This window comes from Lactuca virosa, chromosome 5 (genome assembly GCF_052849685.1).
Source record: "Lactuca virosa cultivar CGN04683 chromosome 5, Lactuca_virosa_CGN04683_v6, whole genome shotgun sequence".
NCBI classification, from domain to species: Eukaryota; Viridiplantae; Streptophyta; class Magnoliopsida; order Asterales; family Asteraceae; genus Lactuca; species Lactuca virosa.
Genome location: NC_136430.1, coordinates 46,619,943 through 46,635,847, shown reverse-complemented (window position 1 = coordinate 46,635,847; position 15,905 = coordinate 46,619,943). Strand labels below are relative to the sequence as shown.

Genomic DNA, 15,905 nt, shown 5'->3' with positions numbered 1-15,905 from the left:
CCTTATTTATGGTTGATAATTGTATCCAAACAAATCATACATAATTTTAGCTTGATTCTCGATTGTGAGAGCTATTGTTGATACATCATTTATTTCTTTCTATTATATAATTATATACGTATATATCATCTTTTTTTTTTTATAAATGGCCAATTTGATTAAAAAACCAAATAATCACGGAAAAGAAAATTTCCGGAATTTTTCGTACAAATCAAAGAGGAAAATCACGGGATGCAAAGCGTAACGACGTCGTTCGCAACGTTAAAAACAAAAGGACGTCGCCGGTCGATGACGTCATGTATCTCCGTCAACGCACGTGAAAGTATTAGCTCCTTACCCTTAAATTGTACTTATTGTGTATATATGCTTGTCGTTTTTCCATTTTTTTAATTTAATAATATTATTTTATAAAAACAAAGTAAAATAAATTGACAGTGGTCAAAGATGGCAAACTTTATACTATTAAGAAACTTTAAAAAAACAATATCTACATGTAATTATATTATAATCCTCATATTATTATATTAATAAAATTGGTGTTCTTATAGTCCCACCCCACCGGTCCATTTGATTCCAATACATCAACAACAACCAATCCATTTGGTTCCAAATCCACACCACCGTCTCCACCAAAAACCACCGCCGAGGAATACAATGATCACTAGACCAGCTATCACCGGAGCCACCGCATCATGCTTGTTCTTTCTGCTTTCTTTATTGTACATCCTGTTCTCTCACACCGACCACAGTGGTTCAAGGTGGCCGTCTTTTTACATTCCGGTTGTGGGTGTTCTGGTGGTGGGCGGATTCTTGGTGGTTATGGCGAGAGCCACCATGGTGACGTTGATAACAGTGTTTGTGATGTTGAGTTGTGTAGGGAAACGGCGTCGTGTGCTTGTGTTGGAAGGGAAGAAGATTAGTAGTGAAGTCGTAATGCATTTGTTTAAGGTTGTAATTAAAGAGAGAAGCTTTGTGGCTATTGCTTGTGCTGTGTTTTGCACTACGATGGCTATGGTTTTGGTTTGACAAAATTAATAAGCTCAAATTAATCTTATCATGTTTCACTTGTGTATAGCAATTAGTTTTTTAATATATTATTTGATTAATTTATATAGTGTTATAAATAACTATGTGATAGTGGATCCATGTTTCATTATACTTCTTGATTAATCTATATATTATTATCTAAATTTTTATGAAGCTGATTTGATCATAAATCTAAGAGTTTGTGGCTGGAGTAATTAAAAAAGGGGGCAAATTGAAATATTAAGTTTATATAAAATTTTGATTTTCATATTGTGTTTTTATTTTTCTCAATTATTAAATCATTAAGTTTGTAATTTTATTATAAATTTAACCAACTAGTTTGCTCAAATGTTTCATGTTTCTCACTAACTAGAATTGATGCTTTCATAGTTGACAAACATTTATACTACATTGAACCTTTACATAGATCAGTATTCATTTTTTCTTAAAAAAAAATCTTTTTTTTCTCTCAAAAAATCAGGATTTTGTGTAATAGCTTCCCAAGATGGCTCAAGTGGTTTTTCGGTTTTTCATTAAAGAATGGTGTAAACAAGACAATGACTATCCACGGTAACATCTCCTAAAGGTAATTTTCCTTGTTTTGCTTCCCCACTCTACCCACGGGAAACTTATGTACAAAATTGTGATGTTCTAAGAAAACAAAAGAATAAAAAAATAAGGAAAAGTGAGTACAAATCTACGCAAATGTTTAGTTTAACCAAAATGTTTGCTAACTGTTAGGGGTGAGCATGGGTCATTTTGGATCGGTTTTAGGGTAAAACTGAACCCAAACTGATAAGCTCGGTTTTGGGTTTTGAAACCCACTGCGTTCGGTTTTCGGTTTCGTGGGTCGGTTTTTTTCAGGTTCAACCCAGGTTGATGGATTTTGGGTTTTAACCCATTTCCAGGAATTCTAAATAAAATGGTACAAATCCAACAAAATTTAATACCAAACAAAAACACTAAAATCAACCAACTAGTTTAAAGAGAAACTAAGAAATATTAAAAGTCAACTAGTTTAAAGAAACTAAGAAAAAATAAAGGGAAAACTGCAATAAAGTCCCTATATATTGGTCTCATAGTCGATTTAGTCCCTATATATTTCTTTTTATCCAATTAAGTCTCAAATACCGGTAATCGTATTCAATTTAACCATTTGACCCGGTCAACAGATCATCCAACTTTCAAAAACTACATTTCTGGCCCAGATTTCAAAATTTATTACAAATTTGGTCCAAAATTTATACTTTTGGCCCAGATTTAAAATTTTGTTACAAATTTGGTCCAAACTTTACCCTTTTTGCCCAAATTTTAGAATTTTATTATGAATTCATCCTAACTTTAGTTTTTTTTTATAACTTTTTTTCTCAAAGAATTGTTTCTAATATGTTTTTTCTTTATAAAATCATAAACTGGTTGATTGGTTGAATTTACAACAAAATTATAAACTTAATGACTTAATTAAAAAAAAATGAAAACACAACGCCAAAATAGAAATTTATGTAAATTTAATGTCGTTTATGCAATTTGCCAAATAAAAGAACATGAGATACAAAAATGTGTAAATCGAATTCTTCCTTCCTAAACGTTCTAACACAAATAAAATGATTAAAATGATATAACACCCGTTTGTGCCAATACATAAAAGGGTATACAACTAATTAACTTATGTACAAAAGTATATACTTCCAAAAACATATTTAAAAAAAAAACCTTTATGAAATTCAAAACAACTACACACACACACGTATACCATATATAATCCTATAAAACTGGTTATAAACTGACCTTATCGTTTCCCAAAACTACAGCTATGCCACTGGTACAAGCCTTCAACTTTTGACAGATGGCAACTCCTACATCTCGGGCTCAGGATCGGGCTCGGGCTCGGGCTCCTCGCAGATTTCAAATTTACAAATATTAGCAACTTCTTGACGGGTTTCGGGCCTAAGTTTCTTCAAAATATCCGACACCACCAACTCATGTTTCTTTCTAAGTTCATCCACCTCCTTTTGTTGCTCATCCAACAAATGTTCAAGTTTCTCAACAATTGTATCAACATTGTCGTCATCATCATCATAATCATCATCATCATCATCTTTATCTTCTTCTTCTTCTTCTTCTGTTTTGCCATCATTACTTACGGGTTCAGAAGCGTTTGAATCTCTTGGTCTGAGTGGAGAGAAACAACCTTTTGGTGAATCACTCCAATATCTTCTACCTGAAGGCAATCTTTCAAGAGCTAAAGTCCCAGGTGAAGTAGAAGATTTGATTGTTATAGGGGATTGGGATTGGGATTGGGATTGAGATTCGTTTTGAACTTCGGAATTGGAATCGGCATCATCTTGATCATCATCGTAATCTCTCGGAGCCCAATCGGGAATACAAGAACGAATTTCTGCATCGATCATTTCAGCAATTGTGGACACATCTTGATCTGTTAAATCCAATTCTTCCACCATTTCACTAGCAACAGCAATTGATGTATCGTTATCCGTATCAAACGGGAAATGAATATTCCGAACATTCCCTGCCCCCACAATCAAAATTTTAAATTTAATTCAAGAAAAAAAAATCGAAAAAAAAAAAAAAACAACCTGTTGTATCTTCTATTCGTAGCTTTAGGAATACAGTATTCAGGTCTTTCATTTGACCTTTGACTGTGAAATCTCTTGCGATATCGGGTGGATTGGAATTGGGATTGGAACCGGAACCAGAACCGGAACCGGAATTGGAATTGGATTGACCTGGTCTATTCATTCCATCATGCTCATCACGTAGAAACGGATCCATGAGCAATTCCTTGGCTGATAACCTATCGGATTGTTTAGCAATACACTTCTCTATAAATGATTTGACTTCAGGATCTTTGACTTTTGATAATGAAGCCGGTTTTATACCCTAACAAGATTCATAAAAAAAAAAAGTAAAGGGTATAGATGTAAATTGTGGAGACAGTATGGAAATGAAAGAGCAGGGGATCATGAATTACTTACTGATGTCACCTTCTTATATATCTGTGCAGCATTGGCACATTCACAATATGGATATTCAAATGTCACCAATTCAAGTAAGCACATTCCGAATGCATAAATATCTACAAGTTCATTGTATTCCTCCTCATAAAGCTCTGGTGCCATGAATTCCGGAGTACCTAAATACATCAAATTTTGGAAGAAAAATAATCAAAAAAAGAAAATATATCAAAAGAAGAAAAAAAGTGTGGACTTGGACTTACCAATGACACTGTGAGCAGAACGAGCTTGGCGAAGAATGGCAGCAAGTCCAAGATCTCCAATTTTGACCTCTCCTTGATTCCCATTGACAAAAATGTTGTCACATTTAAGATCACGATGTATAACAGGAGGATCATGACTATGAAGATACAAAAGTCCTTCTAATATTTGTTTAGACCACTTCTTCAATGCTCTCAGATCTACATGCTTATGTTTCTTGCGATACCTATATACCAATTTCAATTACATACCTATCATCATTTAGAATACGTATCTACAATTCTACAGTCTACACCAAAATTAAAAAAACATACTGTCTTAATGTTCCAGATGTGAAAATCTCGGTGATGAAGTTAATGTGCTCATGTGTTGTATCAACCCAAGAATTGTAGAATTTGATGATGTTCTTGTGCTTCAGTGTCTTGAGCAAATGAACTTCTGAGTATAGCCGCTCTAGTTCTTCAGGGTTTCTTAAGAAATCAGAAACCCTAATTTGATTCCAAGCTACTTCAATTCCTTCCAATTCGTCAAATGCTTTGTATCTAAATTTCCAGTAGCGATCAAGGAAGCAAATAAAGCTCCAATACACAATAGCATGTTTGTATTATTGATTATTCTACACAATAATTTCAGTGTCGGACATAGTAATTTGTAATTGCAAATTTGATATCAAAAGGTTCAATCTTGATGCAAATCCATGTCATATATGAAGGTGGAATGTGACATCAAATGTCAAAGGCAGCATTTTTTTCATCGTTATGACTCTTAAAGAAATGAGTATAAAAAAACAATGCAAAAGGAGGATACACTCTTTTGAAAGCCCCCTTTCCCAGCACTTCTTTATACTGCCAGTTATCCCAATATCACAATCAGATTAGAAACAAATCAAAATCTTAACATATATTAGTCAAATGAAATTAAGGAATTAAGAAATTAAGCGTACTAACCCGACCATAACGACCGGATGGATCGATCTCAACGAACTCAGTATCGGAATCGTCCGGTTCATGGTCTGACATCGACGATTCCAATGGCATTTCTGTATGTTTTTCCTTCGTAAAACCCTAACTCTTTGCGAACAAAAAACCAGATCAACTTCTAAATTCACGTAAATTCCACAAAATAAAACTCACAAACAATTGTCATTTCTGACCGGAAAATCCTGCCGCCGGCAACCCAATCATGAACTGAGGATTCCCAATATTGATGTACTTCTATTAATTTTAGGGATAAATTTGAAGAATTTGAATTGAAGAAAGAGCCGTGAGAGATCTAGAAGAAGCTTCAGGAATTCAGCTTAGTAAATTGTTCTGTTTTTTGTTCAGATCAAATCTAATAAAAAAAAAAGTTTGAATTTGGAAGCATTATGGAAAGTCAATTGGGGGAATTTACACATCAAAGATTACGAATGAATTACAAGAAATACCCCTGAATTGTGTCTCAATAGGCATATTTCTTCTATTTAGAAAAATACTTGCTTTTTGGTTATTGTGTATGTATTTAAGGGATGAGCATCATGTTGGATATTGGATCTAGAACCGAAACCAGAAAACCAAAATAATGAAACAAAAATTGAACCAATCTAAAATTGTTTGGTCCGAAACCGGACAATATAATTAGGGTAAATTACACCAATCGTCCCTCGTATACATGCCAGAAAGCATGTTTAGTCCCTATTTTTAAAAATTAACTCGGACCGTCTCTCGTTTGTTTAAAAGTTGCACACTCCGTCCCTCATACGTGGTTTTGTTGCAAATCTAGTCCATATAAGATCTGAAATGACCATAATGCCCTTTATTTATTTATTTTCTAATTATTTTTTGTTTATTTAGTATTATTAACTATAAATTATATTTAGAAAAAAAAAATAACGGCCCTTCCCCTTATTTATCTTTTCTCTCATTAAACCTCACCCTCACATTCTAGGATTCCGACGAGCATCAAACCCTCAGCCTCCAACATTCCGGCGACGTTCAATTCAACAATTTTCGACATATATGGAGGTAGTTTCCGACGATCGGGTCGATGGGAAGGAGGAAGGTTCTGGTGTCTAGATCATCTTTTCCCACCTCCACACTCCATCTGATGAACACCCTTCTAGCAACACCAAGAACACCTCATCACAAATTTATGTTTCCAATGAGAGGCAAAGATGAGATCGGACGAAACGGGTGAAGGTTTAGTCTCCGAAAGATGCCTTTCCCAATTGTTTCACTGAGCAGCTTATCCCCATTTCTTCGTTTCCCCTTCTCCATCCTTCCTAAATCGATTTTGATTTTGTGTTTCTGGTTGATTTGGTTTGATTTGGTTTCGATGGATTCTTATGGAAACACACACTTGTATTCGTTCAACCCTTAAGCAGATATGATTTTTTACCAAATCTGGAAAAATCACCACCATGGATTTCCCTCTCCTGTTAAAGAACTATGATGGTTCATCACATGATATCGGGATAAATTACGGCTTGGTACATACGAATTCTCGAAACTCAATTTCCTGTCAAGCAATTTGGCAAATCAAATAAAGCTATGGTCAGTTGGGTATATTCTTTTGTTGAAGCTCTATGAAGAGAGGAACCCCGACATGTACGACATTGACAAATCTGGAAAAATCACCACCATGGATGTCCTGATCGATTTTGTTTCGATGGATTCTTCGTAGGGTGGGTAATATATGGAGAATATGGTGGCCATAGTCGAATCTTGTTGCATGTTTTAAGGGTTAGAGATGATAGTGATGATGGCAAAGTTAGTGAAGGTGGCAGTGATGGGGTTTTCGTTGGCGTAGGGATCGAGTGAGAAAGAAGGAGACGAAGGCAGAAGAAATTATATGTTTTATTCGACCTTCAGATCGAGGAAGAAATGGAAGGGGGAAGGGTGGGGGTATTTTTTTGTTTATTCTTATTTTTAATAAAAAAAATTATATATAAATAAAAGAAAATGAAAAAAAGAAATTATTAAGGGCAAAATAGTCATTTTATGTCAATAGGGATGAAGCGTGCAAGTCTAAAAGAAACGAGGGACGGTCCGAGTTAATTTTTAAAAATAGAGACTAAACACGCTTTCTGGCATATGCACGAGGGACGATTGGTGTAATTTACCCACATAATTAATACATAATTTGGTTTGATTTAATCAATAGAATCCATATATGATATAGCATTATGTGGATGCTTGGATGGAATGGAAGGGACGGTGCCCCTTTATCTATAGGCACCGAAGGCCTAACCCTACCTTTTAGACATTGTTATGGGAATAAATTAATAAATAGACATGTTGATGTTTAGTACAACGTTTTTCAAGTTTGAAAGACAGCTAATATCACTAAATAGCAAACAACTTTTCAGATTGTTTCATATGGGTACCTTAAACCTTTTTTCAAGATGTTTTATCACTGAAGTTCCATTTATGTAAAGAAAAATGTATATCGTAACTTGTTTACTTATTGGACTATTGCTTTAACAGTGACAAGATGATGATATGGTAACGACATGACAATGTTTTATTTTATTAACAAAATATTCAACTTTCGGCCTTATTTTAAATATATTTGGAACCATAGACGAAACCAAAAACTTATATCAATCTAAATTTGTTTAGTCTGACGTCAAACTATAAAGAGATAATGACTTATTAAGGTAACAGACTTTGTTTTGTGTACACATTTAGTCACCTAAGTTTTCTTATACACATCTTAAATTTGAACTTGTTTGTCTTGTTTAAAAACTATCATTGTGGTCGGTTATTGTAGGTTTAGTTTGTCAATATGAATTTTTTGACGAACTATGAATTTTTTTGGTCAAACATGAATTTTTTAGCAAAGACTAAGATAAACACACACATACACACATAAATATGTGCTCAAACATACACATTTGTGAATACACACATACACACATGTAACACTCGTTCTCCATGATGGATCAGTTGAGGACTTAGATTTTTGGAAAAATCTAGTGCCACGACGTGGTGAATGGAGCACCACAATGTGTCATGCTAAATGTGTGAAATGTGTATCTGATGACCGACACGACGTGGAAAGAGGAATGTTACGACGTGGCAGCTGCTGCATTCCAATCCCATTATCTTTTAGGGTTTCTTCCATATTTAACCACCTAATCTCAAGGATTAGGGCATCCTCTTCCACCTCTAACCCTTAGAAATGAAACCATTATCCTTCATGCATGTTTGAGAGCCTATCTTCTTGATTTGGAGCTTATTCTTTGGATTGTAGTGAAGATTGAGGAAGAATGAAGTTCACATTGGTGCAAGGAAGCAAGGAGTTGGTTTGGATCCATCATTCTTGTAACATCCGGACTTTCAGGTATATTATCTATTTATTTATTTTTGAGGACTATTGAGCAACTTAACGAGTTGGTGCTACAACTCGTCGAGTAGAGTCGCGATGTGCCACGTGGGATTAATGATCTACTCGACGAGTCAGAGAGTCGACTCGCCGAGTAGACGTTATGAAGAGAAACCCTAAATCCCCGGGTTTGGGGCCTATATAAGGACACTTATAGCCTCATTTGCGGCTGACCAGCTGCTTAACCCTACTGTGTGAAACCCTAAACGAGTGTAGTGAGCTAAGAGAGTCTCCAAGCTAACCTTGAAGGATTTTAGTGCATCTTAGAGGAGGAAAAGGAGTTTGTTCAGCAAGAAACAAGAAAGAGCTATTGGGGTTCTGGCCATTTCGTCCAGAGCTTCAAGAGGAAGGTAAAAAGCTTGAACCTTTCCCCTTTATTTGGTTAGATCTCATGAGTTTGAGAAATTAGGGTTTTCATCACATTTTATTTGGGACTTTGAGCATGTTAAGTTATCAAGAGGTTTAAACCTCAGATCTGGACCTTGTGAGGTCCCTAGAGCACAAAGGTCCCAACTTTATTCATCCATATGAGGAGTATGGTGTTTAACATCTTGTGGGAACATGTATTGGTAGATTGGGGCAAAACCACCATGCACGAGCGTAAAGATCGAAGCTTTACGTAACAATCGAGCCTTAGGATGGTAGATCTAGTGTTTGGAGTGATAGATCTGCCTTAAAACGTATGAATGAGAAATCGGATCGAAGAGACTCGCCGAGTCTATGTCCTAACTCGACGAGTCGGTTAGGGTTGTCCCAATGGGCTTGATCATGCGGAAGCTCGACGAGTTGGGGGTCAACTCGACGAGCTGAGTTGGACCTTTCATGAGACTTCTGAGGAGAACAGGTGGACTCGACGAGTCACATAGATGCACTCGGCGAGTCGGGTCAAACTTGGACTGTTGACTCGAGTTGACTTATGTTGACTTTAGGGTTTGGTCAATATGAGTAATGGAGACAATGGAGTGGTAAAATGGTCTTTTACCCATTCCAAGAGTTAGAGAGAAAGAGAGAACAACCTTTGGTATATTTGATTATAAGTAGAGTATTAATTAGAGATGATTATCCTATGTGTTAGGCGGAGGCTAGTTCGAGATTTACGAGTACGAGACTTTTACTTGCTAGCTTACGAGGTGAGTCTTCTCACTATACTTGCCATGAGTGGTACCTTTGTGTGATTGAGATGTTTATTGTGCTTAACTGTGTATCTTAATATTTTGCATCATGTCTTGTGATTTATGCTGAGTATTGTTATTATGAGCTTATTGAGTTGGGACCAAAGGGTCACACTGAGACACATTGACCGGAGGGTCTTATTAAGTTATAGCCTAGAGTGGTTAATGAGTTGCGTGTGGTATTTTGGGGAACTCACTAAGCTTCGTGCTTACCGTGTTATGTGTTATGTGTTTCAGGTACTTCTCAGGATCACGGGAAGGCGCCGACTTGATTGTACACACACCTGCATCGGAGATATGTTTTTGGAAGATCCTGGATTTGTGTTATAAATAGTTTTTGAGACATGTGTTTTGATAACTTAATGTTTGGGGAAAATGTGATTTTTAAATGAGATATTTGGGTTTTTAAATGAAAATTTTTGTTTGAAAATTTACGGTGTTACAATTCTCTTCTGATTTCTGAACTATTTGAGGTATAAAGTTCATACCTTGGCATTTCTTCTTCTAGATTCACGTTTAGGGTCATTTTGGGTAGTTTTGGTCCCTTCCATGGATGCTCTTGGAGTTTGAGGAACTCCAGAGCTTGTTATGGTCATTTTTTAGTCTATAAGCTTCTGGTAATTGAGAAAAGAGTCATGGTTGGAGTTACTTTGTGTCCAAGTCCAATATTTGGCCTCTCTAAGGACTTAGTGGACTTAGAATTGTAGATCTTTCCTTGTGGTGGAGTTCTAATGGATAAAGTTGGAAACATTATCCATTAAGGTAACCAAATATGAAGTTATGGGTTTAGATTTGTAAGGATTAAGCATTTAGTGAAAAGTATGGCATTCTGTCAGACCCCCAAACCGGAACGGCGGAAACTTTCGGGGGCGGAGGACGTCATGTACAATATCATAACAATGCACAATAGCAAAACAAGCAACAACATCCATTGTATTAATAATATAGTTAATAGATGTGTGTTCTTTGTATAGTTGTATGACACCAAAAATGTAAAACAATAAAGGAAGAGCCTTGAGTAAGCTCCATCTTCTCAAAAACCTGCATGAGTGTACCTGTCTACTGGTTCCCTGAGAATACAAGTTATTTTGAAAAGAGAGTATCAACATTTAAGTTGGTGAGTTCATAAGCATTTAGTATTTGATGTTTGTACTTGTTCCATGAAAATGATAGTATGTTACCCAGAAAATCCCATATTTTCTCTATTTAAATGAAAAGCAGTCTTAGGCCTTAAGACCAAAATGTTTTGTATGTTATTGTACTCTGAAATAGTGTGAGTGTGTGTGTTTTCCATAAATGTATGTTTCTTTGATAGAAAATATTGTACCACACTAATATGAACTCCCTAGTGTATTAGTACGTGGAAAATAATGGTAGGTAGTCTTATTACTTGAAATAAAACCACTGAAGAAATGTTTGATTTGTAAACCGAAGTGGTTAGTTAATGTTTAATGTGAATGAGATTATAACCATACTTAATTGACTAGTATTCTACACGACGTTCTTCAGACGTCGAAAAGTTATGACATTTGTCACCCGTAGACCTGCCAGTCCCAACTGTAGCTAACAACCAAGGTGCGGGATTGTCAGTCCCGTATAGATCTATACACAAACTCACGCTCTCCCCCCAGGAGACTCTGGTTATAAAACATGACTTAGCAAGAATATTACTAAGCACCATGATATGTGCATAATTAGCTATATATTTAGTATAGATTTTTATTATTTATTGGCTATTTTATTGCAATTTATGGACAAAAGGTACTTAATTATGGTTAAATTGTATTTTGAGTCCAAAAGATATGCTCGGAAGCAAAAGGAAGCAGGAGATGCGATCAGAAGCTCGGGAACTGAAGAAAGAAGAAAAAGAGCCAAATACTGAAGCTGCTCGGCGAGTCTGGACGTCTACTCAACGAGTACCCACGAATGTTCGTGAAGCAAAACACAAAGTCCTTGCCGTATACGGATTCCACGAAGGGATTCGGCGAGTCAGTTACCTACTCGACGAGTAGACCCTGTTTTCTGAAAACTATAAATAGAAGTCACATTCCCGAATTGAGACTCTCTGGAATTTTGGAGGAGAATTACTTGACGACCAAGAAGGCATCTGGAGCTCTGGAAATCGTGAGAGAACCCTAATCCTCAATTCCAAGAAGATTTAAGGTAACATAAGTTTACTTTTCCACTTTATTCTTGAATAGAACTATGTTTGGATTATTAGAATTCGTTTTTGGGTTGTTACCTGCTGCAATTATGAACTAATTCCTTTAGTTTCTGTTTAGGGTAGATAAGTTTTCTCCAATGGATTGATTTAGATTTGGATTGATTCTTTATTGGTGAATCTTGTTAAATTAAGCTTGTTAAGGAACCTTATGCATTAACCATAACTATTTTCAGTTAATTGACAAGTAATTAAGCTGCATGAACATCTCTTAATTGCTTACCTCATATAATTTATGTGAAAACATTGTTATGTGCCTAGGAATAGTGAATGTGAAACTAGGGTTAACTAGAGAATGGGTAAATTAATGTATGAGCTTGTGTGATAAACCATTAACAAAAGGTTAGTTGAATTATTAATTTGATTAAATAATTACAAGTCTTATTTAATCCGAATAATTAAACTAGGAAATTCATTAGTTTAAAAACTTGATCACTGCTTAAGTTAATTTGTTTCCTAAGGATTGGTAATAGCGAATGTGAATCTAATCACCTTAGTCGGTAACCAATAACAATTAAATCATTGCATTTGTCTTAAATCAACCATAGGAGTAAATGAATCGAACCTAAACAGAAACCTCTTTATTACTGAATTTGGTTAGTTTTTACTTGTTTTTAGCTGATTAGTTACTTAATTTGCGTGTTAGTTAATGTGTTAAAGTTTCTAGTCTTGTAAAACTAGAGAAAACCTTTTGCTTTCATTACTTGTTTAGTTAATTCTAGTTATTAGTTTAATTTCCGTTCCTCGAGTTCGATACCCTACTTACCCAACTATACCACTAAAAGACAGGTTCACTGCCTTTGTGTGTCTAATTCATATTTTAAAAAGTAGGATAAAACTAGTTCGTTTAACACACATCAAGTTTTTGGCGCCGTTGCCGGGGAACGGTTCAAAAATTAAATCTAATTTCTAGTATTATCGATCCTTTGTGTGAGATCCACCTTGCACAAAGTTACTGCTTTAGAAATTTAGTTATTAGGTTAAATTTTAAGTTTTTATGTTTTTAGATCTTTTGTTTAAATTATTTCTGTTTTAGCTCTGTACTCGCCGAGTGCAGTCGCACTTACTCGACGAGTCCATCGCTGAAATAGAAGTTCGTTTTTAGTTTATTTTTGTTCTTTTTACGTGTGTTTTCTTTTTTGATTGCAGTCGTTTATGACCAGAGGAGGAGGTACACCTTTGATTCCACCACTTGAAGACCCGGAAGCAACTTTGAGGAAAAACAAAGGCAAACCCGTAGGAGAAACCGCAACATCGAAGAATTCGCCGTTGAAGAATCTAAAATCTATTTTTAGTAAGAAAAAGTGCAAGAAAGTGGGAGAATCCAGCATCTTTTCAGAGGCGGACGAAGACCCGAAGAAGGACGATATCGTGTACGAATCCGAAAAGGAAGAAAGTGAATTTGGAGAAGGAAGCGACATAGAGGGCGAACTAGCTAACAACATGGCTAACATCGATGAAGTTCCCATGGGTGAATGGAAGAAAAGGATGCGTGACGACACCGGCCCGGGACTCGTGCAACCCACGATTCCCATAACTTCCACCTTTGAACTCAAGGGCCACATACTTGCTCAACTTAAGGAAATCCCATTCTACGGGAAGGATCATGAAGACACATACAAGCATCTTGACGAGGTCAATGACATAGCCGACTACTTCAATGTCCCTAATGTGGCTCACGACACTGTTTTGCTACGTATGCTACCAGTCACATTCAAGGGAGCCGCGAAAGATTGGCTGAAATCACTCCCTCCAGGATCCATCACTACTTGGACTAAAATGAAAGAAGAATTTATAGACCAATTTTGTCCTCCATCAAAGATAGCCAAATTGAAGAAAGCCAATGCCAATTTTGAACAACAAGCTGGAGAGTCACTTTATGAAGCATGGGAAAGATACAAGGGTTTACTAAGAAATTGCCCACATCACGACCTAAACAGCCAACAAGAAGTCTCCATTTTCTATGATGGAGTAAATGTGACAACCAGGCAACTCCTTGATTCGCAAGGACCACTCACAAAGAAAGCACCCCCAGTGATAAAGGCTCTAATTGAAGAATTCTCTAAGCACTCTAGAGAATATCACAACCCAAGGAATGACTTAACTCGAGGGGTGGTGAATTCTATTACCGATGACATGGCGGCAATGATGGCAAAATTGGAAAGCATGGACCGAAGAATAACTAAGATGGACCAATCCATCCATGCCATTAGAGTGGGATGTGAAAATTGTAGAGGGCCCCACCTTACTAAAGATTGTGACCTTGATGAAAACGGGAACCGGAAAGTGCAAGTGTGCTATTCAAGTGGTGATAGGTATAATGACAATTGGCGAAAACCCAAGAAAGAATGGCTACCATATGAAGAGTATAAAAAAACAAGGGAGGAAAAATATAAGCAAAAAGATAGAGGCTTTTATCAAAAGGAGGAACCGGTGTATGAAAAGAAATCATATTTGGAAGACATGCTTACAAGATTCGTGGCCGCCTCCGAGAAAAGACATAATGATACCGATGCGGTAATCAAAGATCAACAAAATATGTTGAGAGAGCACCAAATCATGATGAAAGATCAACAAGCTCTGCTTAGGAATCAGCAAGCATCTATTCTCAACATAGAAAAACAGCTGGGCCAACTTGCACAATAAGTGAACGAGAGACGACCGGGTGGACTTCCTAGTAATACCGAAAGTAACCCAAAAGGTGCACATATAAATATCGTAACAACTAGGAGTGGGAATATTATAACTCCTCTGGCCCCTATTCAGCAAGAAGATCCTAAGCTGGTTCAAGAGGAAGAAGCAGAACATGAAGAATCACAAATTCCCGACCCGACTCGCCGAGTCGAAGTTATGGACTCGACGAGTCCCCCACCTGAACAGAAAAACAAGCCTCCTGTCAAGCCATATCAGCCTCCACTGCCATTTCCAGCTCAAGCTAGACAAGAAAAGAATGATGTTGACTACCAGAAGTTTCTGGAACACATAAAGGCTCTTCAAATTAATATGCCATTCATAGAAGCGGTAGCACAAATGCCTAAATATGCCAAATTCCTCAAGGAGCTTCTAACTAATAGAAAGAAGATGGAAGAGGTGAAGAAGGTGGTCCTAAATGAGAACTATGCAGCTGCCATGTTAAACAAGCTACCTAAAAAGAAGGGTGATCCGGGAAGCTTAACCTTGCCTTGTCAATTCGAAAACTTAGCTACCATTTATGCATTGGCTGATTCAGGGGCAAGTGTAAATCTCATGCCCTACTCATTCTTCAAGAAATTAGGTCTTTCGGAGCCAAGGCCAATCCGAATGGCAATTCACCTCGCAAATAAAACGATCACATTCCCAAGGGGAATATGCGAAGATCTATTGGTTAAAGTTGATAAATTCGTGTTCCCCGCGGACTTCATAGTATTAGACATGGAAGCAGACCCTCAAGTCCCGATCATACTTGGAAGACCTTTCCTAAACACCGCAAGTGCTATAGTTGAAATGCGAGATTCTAAACTTGCTCTTCGGGTGGGAGACGAATCATTTACTTTTGGGGTTGATCAAGCCATGAAGCATGCAAGGAGTAGTGATGACATGACATTCTAAGTTGATATGTTGGAAGAGTTAATGGAGGAATGGAATGAAGTTGAGCCAAACAAGTCCACCATCACCCTTGAAGAAGAATTTGATGCTGAAAGAGACCTGCTGGAAATAGAGAGACTGCTCGAGGAAGCTGAATATAATGATCTGATCAGAAGTACAGAACATCCGACTCGCCGAGTAGCCTCGACCGACTCGACGAGTCCATTCAAAGAAACTCGATCGATCGCGAATTTCACCCAGGGCTCGACGAGTCCCCTCACTGGACTCGACGTGTTCATCATTCAGAACACAAAATCTGAA

The 15,905-nt window shown here is 36.8% G+C and overlaps 2 protein-coding genes and 1 non-coding gene across 3 annotated transcripts; 1 reads left to right on the top strand and 2 right to left on the bottom strand.

The window, feature by feature from the left end:
* Positions 1 to 2,576: 2,576 nt before the first annotated feature.
* On the bottom strand, positions 2,577 to 5,608 carry LOC145114776 (putative serine/threonine-protein kinase WNK3). Its single transcript, XM_079050859.1, has 7 exons — positions 5,210 to 5,608; positions 5,070 to 5,107; positions 4,577 to 4,804; positions 4,265 to 4,488; positions 4,023 to 4,180; positions 3,624 to 3,927; positions 2,577 to 3,556 (listed from the first exon to the last, which is right to left on the bottom strand). The coding sequence occupies exons 1-7, from the start codon at positions 5,297 to 5,299 to the stop codon at positions 2,883 to 2,885; spliced, it is 1,716 nt and encodes a 571-aa protein (XP_078906985.1). The 5' UTR covers positions 5,300 to 5,608; the 3' UTR covers positions 2,577 to 2,882.
* Positions 5,609 to 13,847: 8,239 nt separating this feature from the next.
* On the bottom strand, positions 13,848 to 13,954 carry LOC145117896 (small nucleolar RNA R71). Its single transcript, XR_013712889.1, has one exon. It is a non-coding gene; the product is annotated as a small nucleolar RNA R71 (small nucleolar RNA).
* A 916-nt stretch (positions 13,955 to 14,870) lies between these two features.
* Positions 14,871 to 15,608, top strand: LOC145111223 (uncharacterized). Its single transcript, XM_079047518.1, has one exon. The coding sequence runs from the start codon at positions 14,871 to 14,873 to the stop codon at positions 15,606 to 15,608; it is 738 nt and encodes a 245-aa protein (XP_078903644.1).
* The last annotated feature ends 297 nt before the right edge of the window (positions 15,609 to 15,905 follow it).

Bases quoted from the DNA above. Each gene is read 5' to 3' on its own strand.
- LOC145114776 (XM_079050859.1), bottom strand. From the start codon at position 5,299: ATGCCATTGGAATCGTCGATGTCAGACCATGAACCGGACGATTCCGAT. The intron at 4,489-4,576 runs GTATGTTTTTTT...ATTGGTATATAG, and splicing joins ACATCTGGAACATTAAGACA to GTATCGCAAGAAACATAAGC. The intron at 3,928-4,022 runs GTAAGTAATTCA...GAATCTTGTTAG, and splicing joins TATATAAGAAGGTGACATCA to GGTATAAAACCGGCTTCATT.
- LOC145111223 (XM_079047518.1), top strand. From the start codon at position 14,871: ATGGACTCGACGAGTCCCCCACCTGAACAGAAAAACAAGCCTCCTGTC.